The 27,831-nt window shown below is 39.3% G+C and overlaps 1 protein-coding gene across 1 annotated transcript; it reads left to right on the top strand.

The window, feature by feature from the left end:
* The first annotated feature begins 6,140 nt into the window (after positions 1-6,140).
* NT5C1B (5'-nucleotidase, cytosolic IB) lies at positions 6,141-25,841 on the top strand. The gene is made up of 10 exons (XM_066237553.1): positions 6,141-6,173; positions 8,371-8,460; positions 8,780-9,013; positions 9,549-9,686; positions 10,973-11,479; positions 11,762-11,929; positions 13,538-13,667; positions 16,620-16,742; positions 17,155-17,339; positions 25,509-25,841. Exons 1-10 carry the CDS (start codon positions 6,141-6,143, stop codon positions 25,839-25,841), a joined length of 1,941 nt encoding a protein of 646 aa, XP_066093650.1.
* The last annotated feature ends 1,990 nt before the right edge of the window (positions 25,842-27,831 follow it).

Below are 27,831 nucleotides of genomic sequence, written 5' to 3'. Positions count from 1 at the left end.
TAATGGCTGTTACTAATGGGAGAAATGGGATCATTTGTTAACTTTACTTAGCAAAGTGAGTGTTGAAGGCAGGATGAAGAAAAAAAGGTGAACATGGACCATTTTGGCTAAACTGAATGAACAGTGGAAAATACTCTTCAAGATTTTCCTAAAAAGAGCAAGACCTCGGTCTCACGCCGGCTGGCACCAAGCTCCCTGGCCTTTCTGAGAAAGTGGTCACCGCTTCGATGCAGCCTGACTAATTTGCAAGCCCTCTGGGCAGTTTCCAACTAACATTTACCCTCATTCAACACAGACATTTTTTTTTAATGGAAATTGTCTCGGAGGTGTGGGATATTAAGAACTTATTGTCAAAGGACTAAAGCTCAGAGCCCTAATCTACACAGAAATTGACACTTTTATTTTTCAAGGACATATTTATAGGCCATTGTTGCCTTTAAGGCTCACCCCAGGAAATGCTTTACAAATTATTTCCTTTCCTAAGCCATCAGACATGTTCCACCCCAGTGACCCACACACATAGTTCTCTGGCCCCGAGTCATGTGGATCATCACGATGGACTGAGTCAAGAAATACCAACTTCCAAAACAACTTCTTCACTGGTGAGTTCTGAGTGGCATATTCTCTTCTCTGGATAACCTTCCCAGACTTATACTTGGCCACCTTGACCTATGTAAGCAGAATGCTGACATAACCTCCAACTGGGCAGTGCCTGGTAGATGCACATTGGCCTCCAATCAATATTTTGGAATTTCCACTTTTCAGCTTTTGGCAAGAGTATTTGCATGTGCACCATGAACAGGGTTTATATATATGAGCAGCTTCTCCTTAATCATGTTCTGAGAGTTGTAGAGACATAGTCTCAATAGATAGGGATCATACTTAGAAGCTATGAAGACTTGTCGAACGCAATTCTTCGGACTATTTAGTTAACTTTGTAAAATTACAGATTGACCTATTGTAAGCAAGGTATAGAAAAATGGACCACTGGAGAAGCTCCCTAAAGAGAGAGTGTGATTAAACGGACAAAAAGTTATTGTAAGCTTTAGAGGAAGGTGGAGTTTTGTTAGAATCTCGAGTCTGCTAATCATCAATTTTGTGTCTTGGAACAAGGTGCTTCAGTCTATACTATAAAGGTAATTCAAAAGTAGTAAATAGTAAAAAATATGTAAAGTGTCTGCCTGACCAAGGCAGTGGCATAGTGGATAGAGCGTCGGACTGGGATGCAGAGGACCCAGGTTCAAGACCCCGAGGTCTCCAGCTTGAGCACGGGCTCATCTGGTTTGAGCAAAGCTCACCAGCTTGGACCCAAGGTCACTGGTTCGAGCAAGGGGTTACTCGGTCTGCTGAAGGCCCATGGTCAAGGCACATATGAGAAAGCAATCAATGAACAACTAAGATGTCACAATGTGCAATAAAAAACTAATGATTAATGCTTCTCATCTCTCTGTTCCTGTCTGTCTGTCCCTGTCTATCCCTCTCTCTGACTCTCTCTCTCTCTGTCTCTGTAAAAAAAAAAAAGAAAAGAAAAAGAAAAAAGTAAAGTGTCTGTTATATGTTCAAAAACATTGGTTCTCATTGTCCATAATTTTTATCTATGAGGAGACTCTTGCTTAGCTCACTGGAAAGATGAAGACTTGACCTAAAGCTAATAGAAGAAATCCTAGTGCTTGAGAAATATTATTAAGAGAAAAGAGATGCAACTCTGCAAGAACTTGAACTAAGGGAGAGGGAGGAGTTAAAGAGGCTGGGGCTTCCTGTGTGGGGGTCCAGATTCATAAGGATGCTGCTGCCTGACCCTCTGTACAGTCTGGGGAATGGGACCCAAGGCAGTTGGGGTGGAGGTGTGGGGAACTGGATACCTTAGAAAGTATACATAGAGCCCTCTAGCCAAACACAAATAATACTGATATGTGGGTTCTACACACAGAAATTCTCATTAAACCTGCCTGTGAGTGTGGTCTGGGTAGTTGGAGTTTTAAAGGCTCTGGGGTCACCAAAGATACGAACCTCTGGCTTGGACAGTTCCTTTCCAGCTGAGGCAGTCAGAAGAGGACAGAGCTGTTGCTTGCCAACATTTTGTCACCCAACCACCAGATTTGGTCCTGCTGAACAAAGGTGAGACTGCTTCCTGAGCAACTGGGGTCTGATGTATCCACCCAAGTACATGTTTGAATGTAACAATCTTTGTGAGAGAAAAGATTTTGTACTAAGGAACTTTTACATTAGATAAAGAAAGAAGATACTCAGGAAAATATTATTATCACTATTATTATTTTCTTTGAAAGAGACAGAGAGAGGGACAGACAGACAGGAAGGGAGAGAGACAAGAAGCATCAATTCTTTGTTGTGGCACCTTAGTTGTTCATTGATTGCTTTTTCATATGTGCCTTGATGGTGGGGAGGGGCTTCAGCAGAGAAAGCGAACCTTTGCTCAAGCCAATGACCTTGGGCTTTAAGCCAGTGACGTTTGGGCTTAAGCTAGCAACCATGGGGTCATGTCTATGATCCCATGCTCAAACCTGCCACCTTGGGGTTTCGAACGTGGGTCCTTTATGTCCCAGTGCAATGCTCTATCCACTGCACCACTGTCTGGTCAGGTAAGAAAATATTATTTATAATAACAAAAATTCAGAGATATGCCAAATATTCAATAGTAGAAAAATCCTTATTCAAATTGTATTGTACTCACTGTAGAACATTATGGATTCATTAAATTTGTGATTACTCAAACCAAGTAATAGCACAAAAAAATGTATTTAATACTATATAGGAAAAATTATAGACTATATAATTCTAGAGATATTTTACAAAGTTATACAAAGTATTTTGCAAAATAGAAAGCATTTTACAAAATATTTTACAGAGTTATAATTCTATAAACTTTAAATAGATCAATGTTTACTTTTTAAAGATTATAATTCTTTATGACTCTCTTAAGATAGTGAGTTCTCAAATGCCTTCTTTTTTCAAATTCTCCAATTTTCACTAAATTTTACCTTTGAACCTATTTATCTACCTGTTCACTTCAAAATATTTTAAAAATGTTGATCATGTTTTGACATGTTAGTGACTTTTGCATCTTTACATTCAGAGAAGGAAAGCTATGAAGGCAATAGAGTCACTTCACACAATATTTATTTCTACAGATCGGGGCAGGAGAGCAGGGTGGCCATAGGGAAGGAAAAGGTACTTTGGAGTCTCCCTCAGTTGCAACACTCAGTCTATGTTCTGCATCACAAAAACCTCCTAGACAAAGAGGAGTTTGCTAGTATCCCCAGAAATTCTGAATAGTATCACAACTGCCCCCAAAATATAAATAGTAGGAGGATGGCCAGGTGGGAACCATGTCCCACGAATCACTCCACAATATCCTCTTAGTGTTGCCAAGATAATAAATATATTCCTTTCAGTAACCATGGCAAGGATCAAAAAGATTTGCCACAAGTGGATGGAGAATCCTCTCTTAGCCGTGTTCATGTATGTAGTATTCCAAAATGCCTTTTAAGTCCTTTTATGGAGCTCTTTAAAACAAAAAATATATCCACAACTAGAACTGACAATGATAATTCCATTATCAAAACTAAGTTTTGGTGATCTGGGAAGGCTGCAATAAAATGTCATAATATCATTGCATCTTGGCTTTATTACCAAGGTTGAACTCACATGGAGAAGAACCCAAGCCAAACAAAAGACATACAGCTGTGATGGTTAATTTTATATGTCAACTGGATTTGACTAAGGAAAACCCAGATAGCTGGTAAAAGATTATTTCTGTGTGTCTCTGGGAGCATGCTTCTAGAAGAGATTAGCATTTGAATCAGTAGACTGAGTAAAGAAGTTCACTCTCACCAATGTGGGGGCAAGCATTAACTAATCCACTGAGGGTACAAATAGAACAAAAATGTTGAAGAGAGAGGAAATGAGGAAATTCTGTCTGCTTGAACTGAGACATCCATTCTCCTACTGCCCATAAATATCAGAGATCCTGGAACTGGGCCTTCAGACCCCAGGACTTAAACCAATGATCTCTCAGGTTCTCAGTCCTTTGACCTTGGACTGGGACTTATGCCATCATCTCCCCTGGATTTCTGGATTTCCAACTCAGACTGAATTATAGCATTATAGTATATTGTGAGACTTCTCAGCCTTCGTAATGACATAAACCAATTCCCAAATTAAATCTCCTCTTATATATCTATAGATCTACATATCAATATACATCTCAGGATAGATGATAGATAGATAGATAGATAGATAGATAGATAGATAGATAGATAGATAGATAGATAGATAATAGGTAGATATAGATATAGATAGATTATAGATAGGTAGGTAGATAAAGATAGATATCCTATTGATTGTTTCTCTAGAGAATCCTGACTAATAAAGCTGTTGACAAGTATGTGTAATTTTCCATACCCAATAACAAAGTTAAAAATTAAAAAATAATAAAGTAAAACAAATTAGAAAATCTGAATAAAAAACAAAAATAATTCTTTAATTTTACCCTCATCAATCAGAACAAAAGAATTAGTTATATATTTATATCTGAATACACAAAATAATTCAAAACATTCATTACACTGATGTTCTATCCTAGGCTGTGTGCGATGGGAGAAGACCAGTAATCAAGGAATTTATTGAATATATAAATGCTGAATTACATGGAAGGGACCAAAAGCAAAAGCTGATGGTGGGTGTAGGCTGGTAGGACCAATCAGAAACCACTATCTCAAGTTCTCATCTCTGTAAAAGCTTCCTATTCTGCTTTGTGGAACTCCAGTCTCATACCTCTCCAGTTTTGTTCCTAATTGCTACTCTCAGGCCTGCCTCCTTGTTCTGTCACTAGTACTTTGGGAAGAGTCACCAAACTGACACTTGATTGGTTATAGTAGTATAAGAACAATAAGTAATTTTTAGATGCTGTTCCTAGATTACCATAGGGATTAAGTTAAAGATTTTTCAAATTGAACTCTGTAGTATAGCTGTAGCAAAATTATGAATTGATTAATGTTATAAATGCCAGTCACTGTCTTAAGCATTTCATACTATTTCAACTATCATCACTATCAATAGATGTTGATACCACTATTATCTCCATCTTATAAATGAGGAATGAGATTTACAAAAATTAAACAACCCGCCAAGGATCACAGTAAGATTTGAGACATGAAAGGGTTAAATCCCAGGCAGTCTAACTTAGAACCTGTATGTTTTCCTATTGAGAAGACCCCTTGGAGGATTCTTAAGCTTCCCCAAACCTTTCCTGATATTCAAACTAAGTTATCAACTCCAATGAAGAGAGGCCAGAAATCTGTCTCAATACATGATGGTTTGACTGACACAGGTTGACATGGAATTTGGGTAAAGATAAAATCAGAACTGTGAAATGTAGAACATTATTGTAGCCTATAAACCCAAGCCGGGGCTGGATGTTACACATTCACCTCTGTGTGTATACTAGAGGGACATGTGCATGTTTAAATGTTTAAAAACAAAGCAAACACCAGGAAAGAGTGAAAGTATCATTCTACTACACTCTGTCTAGTCATCAGGAACATGCTTTGACCTTGTGAAATGGAAATGGTCTTGCCGTGAAAGAAACACCAAACACCAGAACTAAACTCAAGTCTAAACTTTGAATCTAGGACAAAATCTCAACTGTCAAAAACACTCTTCAGATTTGCAGAAATTTCCCCAAAATCTATCAAGATGAACAATCCTAAATGACTGGGTCCACAAATAGGTTTGCCATTAATTTTGGCAGTACCAGAAAATGTATAGCCACAAATGGGATTCACATGCCGAGTGACACAGTAATGCCAAAATAGATTTTAAAAGAAGGAAGCAATAATATTAATATTTCTACCTATTGATATTCAAACATTTGTTTAGACATTGATTCCTAAAGATCCAGACAATGATTATGAGTGGATGTGCTCAAATAGGATTAAATAGTATTGCTATTTTTTATAGTCATGTATTCACAGAGTCAGTTTGTTACTATGGAATCACATATGATGTCATAAATTTGACATTCCACGTGCAAGTCTAGACTGAACAACAGAAGCAACAGGAAATGGAGCTGGGGAGGCGGAAACCTGCATAACAGCAAAAGAACATCCATAGTTAAAGAAATGAGTCAAACATCTCTGAAACAGAAAAAGAAGGTGAGTGAATGAAACATCCTAGAATCTTGCCAAAGATCTAAGGAAAAGTAGATAGCAGCCCATCATTTACCTCTGGGACTTCTCTGAAATAATCCAATGATTTCAGATGATGGCTGTATATAAAGATAATAGAGGGAGAAGTAAAGGAAATGAAGAGAGTAGAGGAAAAGGAGATTAAAGCATATAATAGAAGTCCGTCCAATATGTCAGCGTTTATTGAGTATGTGCTCATATGTTAGTTGTAAGAGGTGAAAACACAGTTGCTATCTGTGAAGAATGCACACCTAGTAGGAAAGAGAACCCATAAAGTACAATGCAGTGCTCAGCAAAAGCATGTACAAAAGACACAGGCAACACAGAGGAATGTTTAACTCTGGAAACCTCTCCCCGGTCACACTGAGCTTGGTTTGAAGAATATTAAAGGGAAGAGGAGGTTACTATTAAACAGGGTAGTATACGGGCAAAAACAAGTCATTTGGCAAGACAGAACATTCGAGATCAAGTGTAGAGTGGAGGGCATGCAAGTGGAGGTGGACAGGATATATGAGGAGGCTTCTGGTCTATTCAAGTGAATGAAGAGTATATTCACAAATGAAGCATAACTATATTTAAGTTTCATAATATCACTCTAAATAAATGGGGTGGATGGATCTAGAAGTTGGGGAGATTTGAGGCTATGAAACCTTATCAAGAGGCTATATTCTAAGAATGTAGCCCCATGATGGCCTGAGGCCTGGAACAAGGCAATGATAATAGGAATGAAGAAGAGGGATTGGATTGAAATATCTTTTGGAGTTACAAGTGCCAGGACTTTATGGTGATATGTGGGGAAAATGTAGGATTAGTTCCAGGATTTCACAGCTGTGCCATTCTCTGCTGTCACTGAGTCAAGTGATCAACAAACACTGACCAGATTTTTCCTGAGCATCAGGCACGGAGCATAAAGAGATGGACAGACTGCCCCCACCCACCTGCGTCTATGCTAGAAGTTGAGCTCATTAAAGATAAATAACACTAAGCTTGATCACATTATAGCTACCGAATTATCATGAAACAAAACAAATTGTGATCCAACACAATAGTATTTCTCTCAATTGAAAATGAAAATAGTGGCCCTGGCCGTTTGGCTCAGTGGTAGAGTGTCGGCCTGGCGTGTGGGGGACCCGGGTTCGAGTCCCGGCCAGGGCACATAGGGGAAGCGCCCATTTGCTTCTCCACCCCCACCCCCTCCTTCCTCTCTGTCTCTCTCTTCCCCTCCCGCAGCCAAGGCTCCATTGGAGCAAGGATGGCCCGGGCGCTGGGGATGGCTCCTTGGCCTCTGCCCCAGGTGCTAGAGTGGCTCTGGTCGCGACAGAGCAACGCCCCGGAGGGGCAGAGCATCGCCCCCTGGTGGGCAGAGCGTCACCCCTGGTGGGCGTGCTGGGTGGATCCCAGTCGGGCGCATGCGGGAGTCTGTCTGACTGTCTCTCCCCGTTTCCAGCATCAGAAAAAAAAAAAAAAAAAAAAAAAGAAAGAAAATGAAAATAGTAATTTCAATAGGTGTCCCTGAAGCGAGCTATTTTCTTATACTCTCCTCCACGGTCTCCCTGTTACTTTGTTAGTAAGAAACCTCTTTCCGCTCCAGACGCTATGAGTAATTCAATAATATGAACAGAAGGCATGCCTCTCAATAGATCCACACAGGCTCTGCACAGGATTGGGAACCTTGATTTTAAAAATCAGATGATTTTTAATGGTGCGAATCCACAGAAAAATGGACCTATGGTTTATTAGGAAAATAAAAGAAATTTCAATATTGCATGGCAAAAGTAAAAGTTCCATGAGTGGCAACCTTCAGAGTCACGGGACAAAAAAAAAGGTATTTGTGAGCAACCTCACAAATCCAAGTCCTGCTGACCCCTGGAAAACTTTCCTAAAGCATTTTTTATGTTATAATTTTTAAAATGATAAATGCTTCATGCCTGAAACCTATAAACCACCAAATTTCTACCTTAAAAATATTTATATAGTTATTTGATATGTTAATTTTATTCATGCTTAATAGAACAGGGCAAAAAATAATGTCAAACTTTATATATTTTTTTGATATCAGCAAAAAGACAAATATTGATTTTAATTTAGCCTTTTACTCCCAAGCCCCAGGTTTCTAATGCCCCTGAGATTAAAATTAATAAACATTCTTTGTTTCTATATCAAGAATGAGTCTGGAACGAAAAACTCCAGAGATAGTCTAGAATCAGAGAAAAGACGGGAGTCTGAAAAATCCGGAGTTCGTCTGAGCACTCAGGTGAGCTGACCTCTTTACAGCTGGTGAGAGACTTCAAAACCAGAAAGCATAACAGAAATCATTAGGGAGCAGGGAGTTCTGGGAGACCCAGTGACTGAGGCTTGTGCTAAGGGATACCTAACATCCTTCATGGAGAGGTTAAGGAAAAGCTAGGAGAAGCCAGTCCCTGCCTTCCCTACAGTACACATCTCCATGTTCACATAGCAAACCTGAGCCACTACCTCTGCTCAGCCTATGGGAGAACACTGGTCTTTGTTCAGAACAGGGAGGGAAGGGGAGTCCGGCCATCACATTGACCATTTTCTGCACCATCTTTCAGATGAGGCGTGCAGTCAATCCGAATCACTTGCTGAGATGTTGCCTCATGTGTGGTCACCCGCCGTGTAGACACTGCCCTAGTGCAGCTGAGGGAACAGTCCTTCCTGGCCCCTGCCACACAATACGTATTTATATTCACATGTGCCTGTTGTGGGAGCAGGGCCAGCAGATCACCATGATCAGGGTGAGCAGAGATCATACTACTGATTTTGTCGGGGAGCCTCAGTCCATCTGGGTGAGGGGGAGGATGTGGGGCATAGAAACGCTTCCATTTGTCTCTTCATGTTCCTCCCAGAGGAATGGTAGAGGCTCGGTTCCCGCTTAGGCAGCTGCCTTGGAGTGGCGCTGCAGCCTTGTTTAGGGACCAGCTGCCCTTATTTTTGTAGTCTGATCAAAAATGGTGGATATGTCTTTTTAGCCTCTATTGAATATGCTTATCCTTGAGGGAAGGAGTGGGAAAAGGGAGAAAAAAAGGTCAACTCTACTAAATACCATATAAAATGACAGGTGAAAAAGTATGAGATACCAGATTTGTTTCTTGGTTTGGAATGCTCATCCAGGTGGCCCCCACTTTGCTACTCCTTGGTGAAGTGAGGACTGGGCCGGAGCTAGACTAGTACACAAGGGCCAAGACTGATTGAAGGGTTACAGTGACCAGGGATCTTCTCAATGAGAGCTGCTATGTTTAGCCTGATGTGGGTATTCTGTAGGCTCAAACATGGGAGGCGCAGTAGGGTATTACATCCCTGGGTCTCTTCTCTCCTTAAAAGGGGTCCCAGGAACTATCGTTGCCGAAGACAGATTCTCGGGGGTACCTCGTGAGAAGTCAGTGGTCTGGAACCTCACGAAGCCCATCCAGCAAAGCCCCATCTTTAGACGAGCCCAGAAGCAAGACCACCAGTCTTAAGGTAGAGATAGAGGTGGAAGGATGGAAAACATTATAGCCTAATAATAATGGTAATACTAACACTGACGATGATGACGGTTAACATGCATTGTTGCTTTCTATGTGCCGGCCCCTGTTTTATGTACTTTACATGTTTTAGCTACTTCAGCCCTCCCAACCCCCTGCAAGCCTTATTTTACAGTTGGAAAAAAAAAAACTTGATTAAGATTTCACAGTAATGTTGCTAATAGATCTAGATTAAAACCCAGGATCACTAAATCTATAAACCATACATACACTTTAATGATTAAAGCCTAAAGTTTCTCATTTCTTCCTTCCTTCATTCAACAACTGTGGAGTATTCAAGGCTAAGAAAATGGGGTGGGTGGAGAGGTCAACAAAGAAGAAAAAATGTTTAAAAGTGTTCTAAGCTTGGCCATATAAGAAGAAAATGTTAGTTTTGAGATTAAGTTTTTTGTTGTAGAGAGCGTGACATAGATCCAGTCACTGGGAAAACATGTATACTTACCAATTCATCTATTTCTGTGAGGGCTGGCTCAATAATCTAACTTTAAAAATGCCTTTCAAAACATGCGCAACAATCAGAAAAAACTAAAATAACATATTGATGCTTAATAATTCATTGCACAGCTTAGCAAAGCAGTCCTTGCCCTGCAAGGGTTCTTTTTCTGGAAGATTCGTCTCCCCCAGTGGGCATCACAGACACACAGAGCCCCGTAGGCGAAGGGAAGACACTGAGTTCTCCAGCCTAGCACCCTTCCCGCACCCATTGCCTTAATCACAGTGCAAATGTGGGGAGAGGTGTCTGCTAGCGCTCTGTAGAGTCTTCTGGTGGAAACACCTGGTCCAGTTGCTCATGGGGTTAATTGGAGGTCACAGATGGAGGCAGTGGCAAGCAAGGTCCCATACTCGAGTTTGCCTGGAGGTCTGTGGCTGGGCAGGTATACATACAGAAGTCAAATGACAGAACTTTGTAAGCTATGTCATCGCCTAAGGGCAAGAAGGAGGGCCTGTGCCCTAGCTACTCCCCCACCCCAGCAAAAATGTGAGGTGCTGAGGAGGGAGCAAAGGGGGTGGGAATGAAAGCAGTCTGTGTCCACGCAACAAAAGTAGTTACTATCTGAAGCCTTGAAATGTGTAAGCCCCACTTAAAAGAGCTGATATGAACCAGGACCCAATTAAGGGCTAGGAATGGAACAGAGGAAAGGGGAAATCTTGACTCCAGCTGGAGACGGGACAGGGACCCCACGGGAGCGTGGAACTCCGAAGTGCATTTTCTTGCTCCAGGTCCCCACAAGCTCCTCAACCTCCCATACTTCATCTGCCCAGAGCCAGCAAGAGTCCCAGCAGGAGCTGTCCGTGCAGGCCTCCCCGCCCACGCCGCTCTGGCCGCCCGTGTCGCACACGCCACCAGTGCCTATAGACTCGAGTCCTCCCACGCCCCCGGATCCCCAGTTACAGTCCCAGTCCGCGTCCCGGCGCAGCACCAAGATGCATGAGAACCCCGAAGCCTGGGCGCATGGCATCGTGAGGGATATCCGGGAGTTGCGGGATTCCCGGGACATGCGGGACACGCGGGACATGCGGGACACGCAGCAGCGGGAGTACCCGCGCACGCCCCCTTCAGAATGGAAGTCCTATTCCCAGCGCAAGAGCAACTACTCCTCCCAGCTGGACCGCGACTGCATACCTGACTCATCTGGGAGGCAGGAGGAAGAGGACAACGAGGAAGCCTACTGGTCATCCGTGAGGTCCTTGTACGATAAGAACCCAGGCTGCTCACGCCCCCGGCCGGTGAGCAGGGCCCGCTGACCTCGGTCTCCTGGGCGCCCCTCTGCACAGCCCAGAGCCCAAGCCTCTCCCAGCATCCCTTCACACTGTCGGGAAATCCGTCCCAAACCTCCCTTCTGCAGCCTGGGGGTGGGGGGGGGGATGCCAGGACTTGGCTGTCTCCAGCACCCTAGGGATCCAAGCAAGGGTCCAGCTATCTTCTTCCCTCCCTGCCCTGAGATGACCCCATTCCTCCTCTCTTCCAACCTGTGTGACTGTCTCTTCCGTTGGCACCTCTGTCTGCAGCCCAAACCCAAGCATGCCATCACCATCGCTGTATCATCCCAGGCTCTCTTCAATATGGCAGACGGCAGGAAAGTCTATGAGGAAGAGGGTCTAGAGAAGTACATGGAGTACCAGGTCACCAACGAGCACGTCACCCTGACCCCAGGGCCCGCCTTCCGCTTCGTCAAGGTACTTTGCACACCTGCTTTGTCCCTGCGCCCAAGAAGGTGTGGGCAGGGCCCAGGCAGACCCTTGGCATCTAATCCAGGCTCCCTAACCCACATTCGTCCCTCTCGCTCTTTTAGTTGACCCCAGGTCAGTTTATGCTTTCACAGAGGCTACCAGACTGTCGAGGACAGGGCTGGGGCCCTAGATTTGTCATGTGGAGCTTGCTTAACTGGAGTGCTAATCGTGAGAGATGTACAGAAACTTGTGTTCGCTCCCTAGAACCGGCAGTAGCCAGAAGCATTAATGAGTGTACAATTCCGAGCACTAGTGGAAATAAAATGCCTCCTTAAAATGAGATGAAATTCAGTTTTGTTGCTTTTGTCCCAAACACAGCATATTAAAAAAAAAAATCAAGATGTTCTTAGCTGGTTGGGGCATGGTTTTAATATAGTAAGGTTCTCTAAATTTATAGAGAAATGTATAGCACTTATATCAGTGATGTCTTATTTAACTTAATAAATACTAACAGTAGCATCACAACCAGGCAGAAACAAATGACACCTCCACAAGTTATTAACTAGAAAGTATTATGGGACATGGGAGGAGCATGAGAGGAAACCATTCTAAAGACTCCTGTTTAAAAATAGACAGAAGGCTGGCTTTGGAACAACACAGACCATTGGCATGGCCCCTATAAAAGGTTAACATACAAATTCATGAAGTAGTCTATATTTTTCATAATGAAAAATAACTATCAACCCACTTGGGTCAATAGACAATTAGAATAAAAAAGATGTGATACATACATACAATGTAATATTACTCTGCTATAAAAAAGAATGAAATCTTACCCTTTTGCAATGTCAATGGACCTAAAGGGCATTACGGTAAGTGAAATAAGTCAGACAGAGGAAGACAAATTCTATGTGATTTCACTTATATGTGGAATCTAAAGAACAAAATAAACCAAAACACACACAAAAAAAACCCAGACTCTTAGATACAGAGAATAAACTGACAGTTGCCTGAGGGAGGGGGTTGGGGGAAGTAGAAGGGGTTAAGAAGTAGGAATTGGCAGGTACAAAATAGACATGGGATATAAAGTACAGCACAGGGATATAGTAAATAATATTGTAATAAATATTTATTGTGCTAGGTAGGTACTAGAATTACCAGGCCATTGCTTCATAAATTATATAATTGTCTGACCACTGTGATATACAGATGAAATGAATATAAAATAATATTGTATGTCAACTATAATTGAAAAATAAAAAAAATCATCAGATCAAGAAAAGCACATTTTACAAAACAAACAAAATAGCATAAAAGAGCTAGCCTGATCCCGCTCTCTTCCTACCCAAAAGAGATAAGGCTAGTACAACCAAATGTTTTAACAATTCTCAACAAATAGTACCTATATATCCACTAACCATTCACTGAAGTGCTGTGTGTGAGAGAGATAAGACACAGAAATGAATGACATATCCCTGCCTTAAAGAAGCCATAATCTCTCAAAGAAGACTCTTCAAAGCTTGAATTTGACACTGATGAGATCCCTTCTCTCCAGACTCCCAATGCCCACCTTGCCTGGCCCTCTTTACACACGCTTGTGTTTGTAACCTACAGGCCCTGCAGCATGTCAATGCTAGACTCCGTGATCTGTATCCTGATGAACAGGACTTATTTGATATTGTACTGATGACTAATAACCATGCCCAAGTGGGAGTGCGGCTTATAAACAGCGTCAATCACTACGGTAAGTAAAATAAATACCATGTGGAAGAACAGCTCGCTGCCTTGGAAGAGAGAAGCCATGTTATTTTGCTAACTGTGGCCTAACTAATGCAGTGTCTTTGATACTGACACCCCCTTCTGCGTGAGGAATGTTTATTTGCCTATGTCAGAACAAGAGAGGCCATGTTCATTTCTAACTTCAGTACAGACCTGGGCCCAAAGCTCTGGACTTAACTTGTCAAGTGTGAATTTCAAAGTCTTAATCCCAGGTCCTGCAATATATTTCTGTTTTATGTTTTTCACTTCTGAACTTGACTTCAAGGAGCCGTCGACACAGAGGCATTTGCCGCGTGATCAAACTTCTTGCTCACCGCAGATACATGTGAAAGGTTTAAAGGTTTTCACCTCTCCTTTCCACTCTTAAAATCTGATTCTTTCTGGCTGCTCTCAACACACAGCAAATCCACCCTCATGCAAGCGAAGTTGTCTTTATTCCTTTACATGGAAAACTGGACAAACTCTACTCTCTTCATAGCATTTCCATTCATGTGTAAGAGAAGGTCCCCTTTTTCCTGTTATGGAATTACCTAGCTTCTTATTTAGTGTAAGGACTTTTAGCCTATTTTCTGAACAACATCCAGTTTTAGCAGTATGTCAAGCCAAAATAAGGTGTAAATTGGGCATATTGAAATTTTGATTGAAATTGGGCATATTTATAAATAATCAAGATATAAGTTGTGAGTTTTATATTAGATTAACTGTAAGGCTGACATCTTGCTGCAACATACTTTAAAAATGTTTGCTTTTTAAAAATGTTGGCTTCACCTGACCAAGAGGTGGCGCGGTGGATAGAGCATTGGTCTGGGATGCCGAGGACCCAGGTTCGAGACCCAGAGGTCGCCAGCTTGAGCGCGGGCTCATCTGGCTTAAGCAAAAAGCTCACCAGCTTAGACCCAGGGTCACTGGCTCGAGCAAGGGGTAACTCGGTCCACTGAAGGCCCGCGGTCAAGGCACATATGAGAAAGCAATCAATGAACAACTAAGGTGTTGCAACAAAAAACTGGTGATTAATGCTTCTCATCTCTTTCCATTCCTGTCTGTCCCTATGTATCCCTCTCTCTGACTCTCTCTCTGTCCCTGAAAGAAAAAAAAAGAATAAAAATGTTGGCTTCATATTGTTATAACATGAGAAGAACACATATAAAAAGTTTAGCATGAACAACTGGCACAGATTAGTTACTCAATAAACTGCAGCTATTATTTGATTTAGTAGGCAATTTAGATCTATCTACCCCTCACCACACTGAGCCTAGTAAGGGTAGTAGCATAAATAAATAATTGCTATTTACCTATTAAATCTGATAATTAACTGATTAAGCCCAATCTTCTCATGCCGTTTTGTTCATAGAAGAAAACCTTTCTATTTGGAAGAAGAGTTAGTCACTTGCCCTCTCTGGGTGCTGAAGGCAAGCTGTATATCTCTCTGCTATTGTCTTTGCTATATTATAATTATCTGTTTATAAGCCTACCTCCTTAACCCTTTGAGTAGTACAAACGTTCGTGTACATCCTCATGCCTCCTGACCATCCAGACAAAAATTTTTATTTTAAAAATGTGTAAGGCAACATTAGAAAAAGGCAAATATATGTTCTTCTTGTATCCATAAATTTGTTATCAAACAAACATGATTTTAAGTTAATAAAACTGTAATTGGAATTAATTTCATTAAAAAAAAAAACTCACTCCTGGGTGTCGGTGAGCATAAAAATACTCACTACTCAAAGGGTTAATGAACTGTTACCTCTTTGAGAAGAGGGACAATGTTTTAGTCATTTCTAAAGCCCCAGTGCCACCATATGATTCTGATCATGAAAGTAATATAATTAAGGATTTATAGACACTTCTGCCCAACAGGGTTGGTTTAAGTGAAAAAGTGAGACTATTTTTTAATAGCACAACAAACACGTGCACCTCCTGTGTTGATGAACTCTGTCTACTCTCTTGGTCCATACAAGTGATAGACTCAAAATTCTGTTTTATATTATATGGACCTACCCAGTTTATCACTTACCTAAAAACACTTTGAATGGGTACCTATGTTATACTTTAATTATTTACCCATTGTTGAATAATGTTTTGCTTCTATGAATAATCCTGCCCTGAGATATTTCTACATAAATTTTTATCAGTGTTTCAGATTATTCCCTTAGAATAAATGCCAAAAGAAAGTAATCCTAGATCAAAATGTGTAAACCTGTTAAAAGCTCTTGATATGTTCTGTCAAATTACTTTCTGCATAGTTTATACCAATTTATACTTTCATCCATAAGGTATTTGGTGCTTATTTTACAAACCCCTCACCAACCTTTAGTGTTTCTTTTAATTGTTGTTGATTTGAAAGGCATTTGATGGTATATTAGTGTTTAGTCTGCTGATAATTCCATTTAAAATGTCAAGTCAGAAAATAGAGAAAATTTCAGACCTTTCATAGTTGTTTTTAGAAAATTGTTTAATTCCTAGCACAATTATTTTAGCACAGCTGTATTGTTACTGAAGAAATACAGAAATGGTACTCAAAATGGAGCCATACTTTAACCAGCCCTTGCAATAAGTGAGGAGACCATAGTTGATGGACAAGAGTCAACATGAACCAGTGGGCTAGACAAGTTTGTAGGTCTCAGTTTCCTTCTCTGTAATGATGATAACAATACCTGCCACACAGTTGTTGTGAGACTAAATTGGTAAGGTCAGTGTGGATAGACTTCATAAAGTATTATGCACAGAACACATCTACTATTATATAAACTATTACTGCTAAGTAAGTAATTTTCATTTTCCAATATTGGTGCTACGAAGGTAATTCTAAAACCTCAGTAGGCACTCAGTTATTCCCAAGGTAACTCTCATTTGCATTTACAGAAACTATATTGTCTTTAGTCTCTGACATAACAAAATGTTTCTTGCCCAATAACAGGCTTATTAATTGACCGCTTCTGTCTGACTGGTGGGAAAAGCCCCATTGGCTATTTGAAGGCATATCTTACCAACTTGTATCTTTCTTCAGATTCTGAAAAAGTACAAGAAGCAATACGAGAAGGTATTGGTTTGGTTTTATCCCAATAGTTAATAGAGAGGTTTGCATTAGTGGTTACTTCCACTGGGCTTCCCATGTGACTATGTAACTTATGCCCCTGATGGATTTTCTATTAAGGTGTTTCCACAAGTGGCATCCCTTAAGCTTGTCTTTTAGAGCTTTGACCTTTTTGGAGGTAGATGTCCTCAGTGATCATCTGACAATCCATTTTACACTTTCCCTCCCTTATAAAAATGGAGGCAGTATATAGACCACTGTTCTGAGACGTGCAGCTGTGAGGCGGAGTTGAGTCATCAAGGAATAGCTAGACAGGAAATGCAAGGTCTGGGAGGGCTTTTATTTATTTTTTTCAATGGTAGAAACTAAATCGCCTGAACTAGAAACAAGGATTAATCAGTCCCCATGGTCTGATCAGGGATCGCCTCGGCAACAATATATGATGGAACCAAAGACACGGCTTACTGTGATACACAGCTCCGTGTGGCTTTTGATGGGGACTCGGTCCTCTTCTCTGACGAGTGTGAACATATGACCAAGGAGTATGGGATGGAAAAATTCTTTCAACATGACCCACTATTTGAGAATAAGCCTCCTGCTCAGGTAGGTTCAAGGAACTCTAATTAATTTTGATCTGCTTATTTCCCAACAGATACCAGTATTTGCTCATTGGAATGGCTTTGATATTATTTTAGGCAGGCACTCTTTATTTCTTTTGTGAACTCTTCATAATTTTTTTAGATAAAAAGACAAAAACAAAAACTTATGGACAACAGTGTGGTGATTGCCAGGTGCGAGTGAACTCTTCACTGTAAAGTATCTGCTGCTGACCTTTTTTAATTTTAGCATTTTTTATCTAACCTTTTGGAAATATTTCTATGATCTTATGATAATTACTTCACCCCCTCCAAATTATGAGTAACAAAGTTATTATGACTTACCAATAAGCGATTTCAACATAACAGGTTCTCAAAATAGTAAGGTTTTTTCAAAGAGGTCAGTGAACATTTGTTGAACTTCTCTGTCCGTGACCTCAAACTCAATAGAGGCATTGCTTAATTGAGAAAGTTGGTAAACCTGACAGCTTGAGTTGACTCATTCAGTTTCAAACAAGTGCAAACTAAGAAAACCTACTCAAACTGAAATGAATATGTAGGGTTTTTGGAATTAATCCATGAACTTGAAGCTGAGGTGTTAAAATCATGGTTTGAAATGAACAAAACCTACAACTTCTGAACCAAAGGAAATTTGAAAAATCGAAATCTTCTCTAAACTGTGAATCAATGGATTATTCAGTTTTCATATATGAATCTTTCCAAGAAATTTAATTGGCCTTTTTTTTCTCAGCACTTCTTGAACTTCAGATAAACTTAAATATTCTTATTTTATTGCATTTATAAAAGGCTGAGTCCAGTGGTTGGCAAACTCATGGTCAACAGAGCCAAATATCAACAGTACAACAATTGAAATTTCTTTTGAGAGCCCAACTTTTTAAACTTAAACTATATAGGTAGGTACACTGTTATTATAACCTCCATGCCAGCACGTGGTATTTTGTGGAAGAGCTACACTAAAGGAGCCAAAGAGCCTCATGCGGCTCAGGAGCCCTGGTTTGCCAACCACTGAAATACACTAACTGAAAGCTGTAAAGTTTTGCATTACAGCAAATGATATTTCAACTGTGTGTATCTATGTGTTTAACTTGCTAGTCCCTTCCTAAATAGCTCTTTTAAAAGACTTGCTCTCATGTTATAAAGTTGTTCAGTGTTAACAAAGTTACTATTGAGAGGAAAATTATTTGTTACATTTTTGTATTTCTGTTTTGCTGAATTCAGAGCCCATTGTATATTAGCTTTTAACTATTATTGAAATGTGGAAGATCTCCAAAAAAGTACACACACACACAAAATTAAAAAGAAGGTAATTACTTCAAGACAATATTAAAATACCATTTTTTCATCCCAAGTAAGTAATTCAAATTTCTTTTAGATTTTGCATTTATTAGTTATACCTTGGCATGTTTTAAATGATTTTTCTCATTAAATAACTGAAATTGAGAAACCCAACACTAGTTATTGCAAGAATACTCAACACATTTCTTTTACTCATCCTTGCTCTCATTATGCAGTAGGTAAAATTACTATTGATACATGGAAAGGATAGCTTTTCAATAAGACCAGGCTTTGCCAGATGTGTTCAGTGATGAGAAAGTGATGAGGTATGATTCCTACCAATGCTTTCTAGTATGTTGGTCATGCAGCTTGGTCATGGCAGTGTCCCAGTTGTCTCGGATGAAGGAGACCTGAGAGTCATCAGCAAATGGGACAGTTGAGGAGGATTAATTTGGCCACTCTCAGTGTAGCTTACAAGCCTCCAACGTGGAACCATAACTAGTAAATGGATGCCTCCTGATTTGATCTCTACCTGTCTCACCATTCAGATAGTCACCTCCAGGTGTGTGTGTATGTGCATGTGTGTGTGTGTGTGCGCGCGCACGCGTGCGCATGTGTGTGTGTTTTAAGCAGGTTTTGAGATATAATTTACAGTAAAAATTCATCAGTTTTAGTGGGTGGTTTTGAGAATTTTTATAAATGCATCCAGTTGTGAAGCCACAATCAAACTCAAAACACTAACTTCCCTTGTGCCTTTTTGTAGTCATCCTTAGTCTTTATCTCCAACCACTAATCTGAATTCTGTCCCCATAGTGTTGCTTTTTCTGAGTGTTATATATATGGAGCCACACAGGATGCACTCTGTTAAATCTGACTCATCTAGCATAATGCATTTCAGATTCATCACTGTCACTCTATGTATCAGTAGTTTGTGCCTTTTTACTGCTGAGAAATGTTCTATTCTGTGGATGTGCCACCTTATCCATTTACCTGTTGGAGGATATTTAGGTGTTTGGGGCATTCATAAATAAAGCCACTTTAAGTATTTACATACAGGGTTCTGTGTAAACATAGGTCTCATTTCTCTTGGGTAAATACCTAGGAGTAGGATTAGTAGGGCACAAGATAAACATATATTAAACTTTATAAGATAATGCAAACCCTTTTCCAAAGTGCCCATACCGCTTTGCATTACCAACAGCATGGTCAGAGATTGTTGCTCTGCATTCTTGCCAGTATTTGGTATTATCGGTGGTTTTTATTTGCTTGATTGGTTGTGTCAAGCTATTCTAGTGGTTATATAATAGTATCTCATTGTGGTTTTAATTTGCATATCCCTAATGCCTAATAATATTGAACATCTTATCAGGTGTTTATTAGCCATTATATGTATTCTTCGGCAAAAATGTTCAAATCTCTTGCTCATTATTTTGGGGTGTTCAGGGGTTTCATTAATATTATTGAGGTTTGAGAGTTCTTTATATATTCTGGATACGAGACCCTTAATAGGTATGTGTTTTGCAAATATTTTCTCTTAGCCTGTACTTGTCTTTTCATTCTCTTAATACTTTTGAATTAACAGAAACTTATCATTTTGATGAAGATCAATTTATCAATTGGTTCTTTTATGAAGCATGCTTTTATTGTTATATCTAAGAAATCTTTGCCTAACCCAAGGCAAATTGAAAATTTCCTCCTATGTTTCTATATGTTTTATAGTTCAGACTTCTTTTTAAATCTGACCCATTTTGAATTAACTTATATATTTGTGCAAAATATTGGATAAGATTCATTTTTACTGCTTATAGGTATTCTAATTGTTCCAACACTATTTGTAGCACATTCTATTAACTGTGATCTGGCTTTCTGTTCCTTCAATATAGGTACCTATCTTTTACCAATATTACAGTGTCTTGATTATCAGAGTTTAATAGTAAGTCTTGAGATCAGATGGTGTGAGTCCTCCAAATGTGTTATTTTCCAAATGGCTTTTGGACATTCTAATTCTTTTGCATTTTTATACAAATTTAAGAATTAGGCCTGACTAGGTGGTGATGCAGTGGATAGAGCATCAGACTGGGACACAGAGGACACGGGTTCAAAACTTTGAGGTTGCTGGCTTATGCGAGGGCTCATCTGGCTTGAGTGTGAGCTCACCAGCTTGAGCATGGAGCCATTGGCTTGAGTGTGGGATCATAGACATGACCTCATGGTCACTGGCTTGAGCCAAAGGTCACTGGCCTGAAGCCCAAGGTTGCTGGCTTGAGCCCAAGGTCACTGACTTGAACAAGGGGTCACTCACTCTGCTGTAGCTCCCCGGTCAAGGCACATATGAGAAGGCAATCAATGAACAACTAAGGTGCGACAGCGAAGAATTTCTGCTTCTGATCTCTCTCCCTTCCTGTCTGTCTGTCCCTATCTGTCCCTCTCTCTCTATCTCTCTCTGTGTGTCTCTCGCAAAAAAAAAAAATATATATATATATATATAGCATATTCATTTTTTTGTGACTGTGTTGACTTTATACATTAATCTTGAGAAAATAGTGATCTTAACAACATCAAGTCTTGCTGCAGCCCATTGACATGGTATGTCTCTCCATTGACTTAGGTCATCTTTGATTTCTTTGATCAGTTTTTCAGCATACAAATATTATATATATATATATATATATATATATATATATATATATATATATATATATATATTCTGTTAGATTTATTCCTAAATATTTCAAAGCTTCTGGTGCTAATCTAAATGATAATTTAAACTATTTAATTTCCAAGTTCATTATTGCAAATATAAAATATGCAGTTGGGCCTTACCAGGCAGTGGTGCAGTGGATAGAGCATTGGACTGGGATGTGGAGGACCCAGGTTCAAATCTCCAAGGTTGCTGGCTTGAGCTTTGCCTCATCTGGTTTGAGCGAGGCTCACCAGCTTGAGCCCAAGGTCACTGGCTTGAGCAAGGGGTCACTCACTCTGTTGTAGCCCCCCAGTCAAGGCACATATGAGAAAGCAATCAATGAACAACTAAGGTGCCGCAACGAATAATTGATGCTTCTCATCTCTCTCCCTTCCTGTCTCTCTGTCCCTGTTTGTCCCTCTCTCTATCTCTCTCTCTGTCTCTGTCACACACATAAAAAAAATTCACTTGGTATTTGTATATTGACCTTGTATAATGCAACTTGGTTGAAATCATTTCTTGGTAAAATTTTTGTAGATTTGAGATTTTCTATGTAGACAATAGTCTTTCCAACCATCTAGAACCTAGACAGACTCTAAATGTTCTAAACCATACAGATCCTCAAAAAGCTAGTGTATTTCTATAATTTTAGTTTATTTCTATATTTTTATTGATAAATTATATACTTAAACTACTGTTCAAATATGTTATAAAACAAAATAAAAGTAAGAAACAATGATATAGATACCTGGTTTTAACATGGTGACATAAAGTGACCAGTTTCTAATTATTCCCTTTGGAAAGTACTCAGAATCAGAAAGGATTTTGTTACTTTGGGTTTCCAAGTCAATCTGTGAGCAAACTGGCTCCTGCCAATAGCCACTATCCCTTTTTACTGCAGATGCCCACCACCATCCCCCCAAATTACGGTTCTTTCACCTATGTGTATGCCTTTCATCTTTAGGAATTAAATCTTTCCCTTTTTTTTCTGCTGTATGTAGCCTCAGAAAAAAAAAGAAAAGAAAAACTGATCATACTGATAATCCATGTTTGGAGAAAACAATTTGTGTCCATGACAAGAGAGAAGAAGGGAACTTTTGAATTGTGAAAACAAGTCAGTCTTAAAATACAACCCTCGACCTTCCCCTGAAACCTTCTAAGTGTTCCTTTGTAAACCAATCTACTTCAGTGATGAGCAATGAAAAGAGGGCCAGCACAGAACATATGCAAAGGCACTATAAGAAAGGGGCAGATAAAGAAAAGGAAAATCTAATAACAGAGGCTGCAGATTGGTGCAGCCACAATGGAAAATGGGATAGAGGTTCCTCAAATATTTAAAAATAGAACTGCCTTATGACTTAGTAATTCTACTTCTGGGTGCATATCTGAAGAAACCCAAAACACTAATTCAAACATAATGAATATGTACACCCCTATATTCATTGTAGCATTATTTAAAATAGCCAAGATTTGGAAGCAATGAAAGTGTCCATCAACAGACAAGTGAATAAAGAGGCCATGCTATTTGTATATATATACAATGGAATATTAAATATTATTTGGCCATTAAAAAGAAATTTATCATTTGTGATAGTATAGATGGACCTCTATAGGCTATTAGGCTAAATGAAATAAGTCAGTTAGATAAAGTCAAATATTATATGATTTCACTTACATGTGGAATATAAAGAACAAAATAAACAAACAAAATTGAAACAAAATAAACAAACAAAATAAACAAACAAAATTGAAACAAACAAAATACAACAAACAGTTGTATCATAGATACAACAAACAGACTGTTAGTTACCAGAGGGGAATGGGGTTGAGAGACTGGGTAACCAAAAAGGTGCAGAAATTAAGAACAAATTGGTAGTTACAAAATAGTCATGGGGATGTAAAGTACAGCACAGGAAATATGGCCAGTAATATTGTACTAACTACACTGTTCACAAAACTGAGGGGATCAGGGAACGTGAAGATACTCCAGTACTTTCAGCCTTTTGTATAGTGCATTTTCACCAATGAAATAAAAGTTGGTTTTGCATCTCATTTGCATGATTAAACAGCTTTCTTTGACTTTTCATTTGCTTTTTTGATGTTCTTGTTTAATAAAAAAAATCAAATGCTTCTTTTTTTTATTGCTTCATATTCATTTTAAAATATCCCCTAATTTTTGTAAGTAGTGTATATATGGTGTCAGGTGGGTACCAGAAATATCAGGGTAAACACTTTGTAAAGTATACAGTTGTCTAACCACTATGCTGTATACCTGAAATAATATAAAAAAATATTGAATGTAAACCATAATTTAAAAATAAAGTTTAAAAAAAGATTTAAAGAAAAGGTAGTGGAGCACTATTTATAAGATCATATAGAAAGAATATATAAATCACAGATTCTATACCCAGCCAAAAGTTTATCCAGATGAAAAGAAAATAGGTCAACAGTTGAGAACACACAGTTTTCTCAGGGATTTTTATTTCCATAAGATTCCTTGACAAAATGAGTAGTAGAGGACACATTTTGGTTAATATGTAGATAACTAGAAACACAGAGGCACTAATGGGTCTGGAATATATGTATTTAATCATAGAATCAAAACTAAAACAATTGTAGGCATGAGGGAGCAGATAAGAAAGTATAATGTGCCCTTATATAGAAATTATATAACTAAGGAAAATTGGAAAAACATGGAGCAAAAGTGTCTAGGGAAGAATAAGTATGATGATATCTTCATTTACAGTAGCTGATCATAGGATAAAATGTAAAGCTAATAAATAGAAATATGAGAATCTTTAATGCAAATGTAAACAAGTAAAACTGGATGTAAAAAAGAACACATAGATAGGAGAGAGGTAAAGAGAAATACCTTAATTTCATTATTTCTCATTGTAAAAACTAATAGATCCTGAATTTTTGAAAAATAGAGTACTGAGGGTATTTATAAAAAGTTATAATTATAAAGGTAACCAATAGAATAAAATAATATATGAAGCTTCCTAAATCTTTGAAGAAACACATATGTGCAAAGAGAAAAGCTGCTTGCTAGTGAACATCTTTGAAATTTTTAAACATGAAAAATACAATTAAAATCATGACAGAACCATTATCATGTATATTTGTAATACCATTAAATATAAATTTCCTAAAACTCAACTGTTGTTTTAAAAATTAAGACTTTTAGATTGGATCACATAGCAAAATGTATTCTATGCTTTATACCAGGCATTCCCAAACTACGGCCCCCTGAGGCCATTTATCCGGCCCCTGCCACACTTCCAGAAGGGGAACCTCTTTCATTGGTGGTCAGTGAGAGGAGCACTGTATGTGGCGGCCCTCTAACGGTCTGAGGGACAATGAACTGGCCCCCTGTGTAAAAAGTTTGGGGGCCCTGGCCGGTTGGCTCAGTGGTAGAGCGTTGGCCTGGCGTGCAGGAGTCCCGGGTTTGATTACCGGCCAGGGCACACAGGAGAAGTGCCCATCTGCTTCTCCACCCTCCCCCCCTCCTTCCTCTCTGACTCTCTCTTCCCCTCCCGCAGCCAGGGCTCCATTGGAGCAAAGTTGGCCCGGGCACTGGGGGTGGCTCTATGGCCTCTGCCTCAGGCGCTAGAATGGCTCTGGTTTACAACAGAGCAATGCCCCAGATGGGCAGAGCATCGCACTTTATATCATAGAGCCACAGCTAAAACTAAGTGTTTAGAAAGGTTGAAGGTAAAAGTGTGACGATATGCAAACTATTTGTAAATATAAGACAAGGCTGGATTCAAGCCAACAAGGCATGAAACAAGATAAAGGAGTATACTTTATAAGGTTCAAATGTGCCATTCATAAAAAGGAAATTAAGAATAGCGCTTTGGTAATTAAGTGAATTTAATTTATAGAGTATCCCACTTTGCCATCAATAACTCATGTCTGTTGCCTTGGTTTAACTTCTTAATAGAAACTTCTTTCACTCTTAAAAATACGTGTGTTTTAACAATAAATTATATGGTCATCATTTATTTGATGAATGCAAGGATGGTTTCATATAAGGAAATATATTTACATAAACACAAGGAGTTTCAGCATTGTGCCATAAGCTTTATAATACTGCCTGTGTTATATCTTCTATAAACTCTTATAAGCCTCTGCTTTTTCAGCATTCACTTAATTTGTTTCACTGGATCACAACTGTGACATATGTTCCTTTTACAGGGTCCCCTGAAAAGCTTTCTGGAAGATTTAGGCAGACTGCAAAAGAAGTTTTATGCCAAAGACCAACGGTTATGCTGCCCTATCAGGACCTACCTGGTGACAGCCAGGAGTGCAGCCAGTTCAGGCGCCCGCGTGCTGAAAACCCTTCGCCGCTGGGGTCTGGAGATAGATGAAGCCCTTTTTCTTGCTGGAGTATCCAAAGGCCCCATCCTGGTGAAAATACGGCCCCACATTTTCTTTGATGACAGTATGTTCCGCATTGAAGAGGCACAGAAATATGGCACAGTAACAGCACGTGTACCTTACGGCATTAATCCAAAATTGAACAATTAGAGATGGGGAGGAGAAATAAAGCAGTGAGTCTGGTATTAACAGAAGCCACTTCTTGTGGATGTCTAGGGTACTCAGGTAGGTGTTTCAGAAGATTGGACCTCAGAACTTAGTTCACTTGGAAAGCTTTTCTCTTGATTCTTTGGAAAACATTTTGTACCTTCAAGTTACCTTCAAGCTACTTCCCTTTGAGATGTCAGTGCTGTTGAATACCACTGCAGCTACCTTTGTGTGTAAGTCATAATGATAACCTGTTAGGATGAGTTTAGAACTTGAATGCTTGAATGCTTAAAGGGCTATGTCAGAAGCCTACTTGATCTTACGAAGCATTGCTTATTTTGGATGTTGGTAAATAGAATAAATTGTTACAAATCATCATCATAGAAGAGTGGTCTTCAAAGACGAAAAGAGTAGGGTTAAGTACACTCTTGGAAATTAGAGTTTTTTTAGTCTATCTCTGTGACCAGCCCTGAAATCAATGAAAATGAAAATGTCACACTACCTGCATATCTATACCAATTTTGACACTAGTTATTCAGAAATAAATCAGCTGGTTATTCATACAGGGCACTTTCCCTCTAAAGTGAGCTCCAGACAGAACATCCAGGAAGGGTTCTTTAAAACTTACTTGGTGGGTTTATTGCTTGTGAACAACATTAGTGAAGCCTCTGCCTTCAGGTCTGGCAGGTAGGCCCAATGTTTGTATGGCAAAATAAGCTTTGGCTATGGCTTCAAAATGTGGCATGAAGCATAACATCCTGGACTCCTATTGTTATTATTTTTGTGATTTTTGTTTTGTTTTCAAAAACAATGATTGATTATTAACCATGATCTACAACATAATAAGGCATGGTAAGCTGGGTATTTTCAGGTTACCTCATTTTCTCATCAAACCAAACATTTGTGATAAGATATTGTTACACTTATTTTTAATCAATGAAGAATCTAAAGTAAAAAAGATTGAGTAGCTTGTCCATGAATGGAAGCTAATAAATAGTAGGACTAAAATTCAAATTCAGGTCTTATTTAGTTCAAAAGTTTTATATATATATATATAAAACTATATATATATATATTTTTTTCCCCCTCTGTTATACAGCCATCCAAACCAACTTGTTCTTATTGAGTCCATGACCATAGGACCCATCCAGAACAGATTAGCCATTCCATTAAAGTCTATGCTTAAACTACACAGGAGTTACACAGGTCTGGGGCTTCCTCTCCTCTCTTGTCCACACCCTCTCTTGTTCTTTCTACTCCTACCTCCATCTTACCCCATCCACATATGCAATTTCCACCCTGGCTCTGACTGCTGCTGACATAATCTTTGATCTGCTTCCTAATTTGATGTAAACCAGTCCAAAATATAACAGTCATGACACCTAATGAGTACCTAGTGTTTTCTATGCATTCCCCAATGTGAAGACCACAAGAGAGACCCAAACATAATCCCATCCTTGAGGAAATTTAAAACCTCCACAATACCATAGGGGAAGTCAAATGTGCAAACTCAAATAGCCAACACTAGAGGGCTGCTTGTTCTCAGTGCCAAGTAAAGGTCACACAGGAGGTTGAAGCAAACATCTACATGGGCTGGAAGTGGTCAGGAAATGAAAAGAACTGAGGTGGGCTTTGAACGACAGAAAATGGATAAAACTGAAGAGAGAGAGAGAAAACAGATGTGTTTCAGGTCTGGGGATTTTGACAGGGAGCTTCAAATTATAGAAGGAGGAATAAAGGCCCACCACCTCTCATGATTTCTGTTCCAGGTGTCCTGTCTAATCCTCAGTGATTCTTTTTCTCACCATTGTGGTTCATTCTTAGCACTTCTAACAAAACTTCTGGCATCCTACCCCCTTTCTCTTTAAATTGTGACTATCCTTGCATGTTATGTCCTTCACAAATGTAAAGGAGTAGAAGAGAGTTTATCAAAATCTTATAGGGATTGATTCCAAACTATACATGTTGTGTGTGTCTTCTTTTGACCTGAAGA

Source organism: Saccopteryx bilineata, chromosome 6 (assembly GCF_036850765.1).
Source record: "Saccopteryx bilineata isolate mSacBil1 chromosome 6, mSacBil1_pri_phased_curated, whole genome shotgun sequence".
Lineage (NCBI taxonomy): Eukaryota > Metazoa > Chordata > Mammalia > Chiroptera > Emballonuridae > Saccopteryx > Saccopteryx bilineata.
This window is presented reverse-complemented; position numbering and strand designations above follow the sequence as displayed.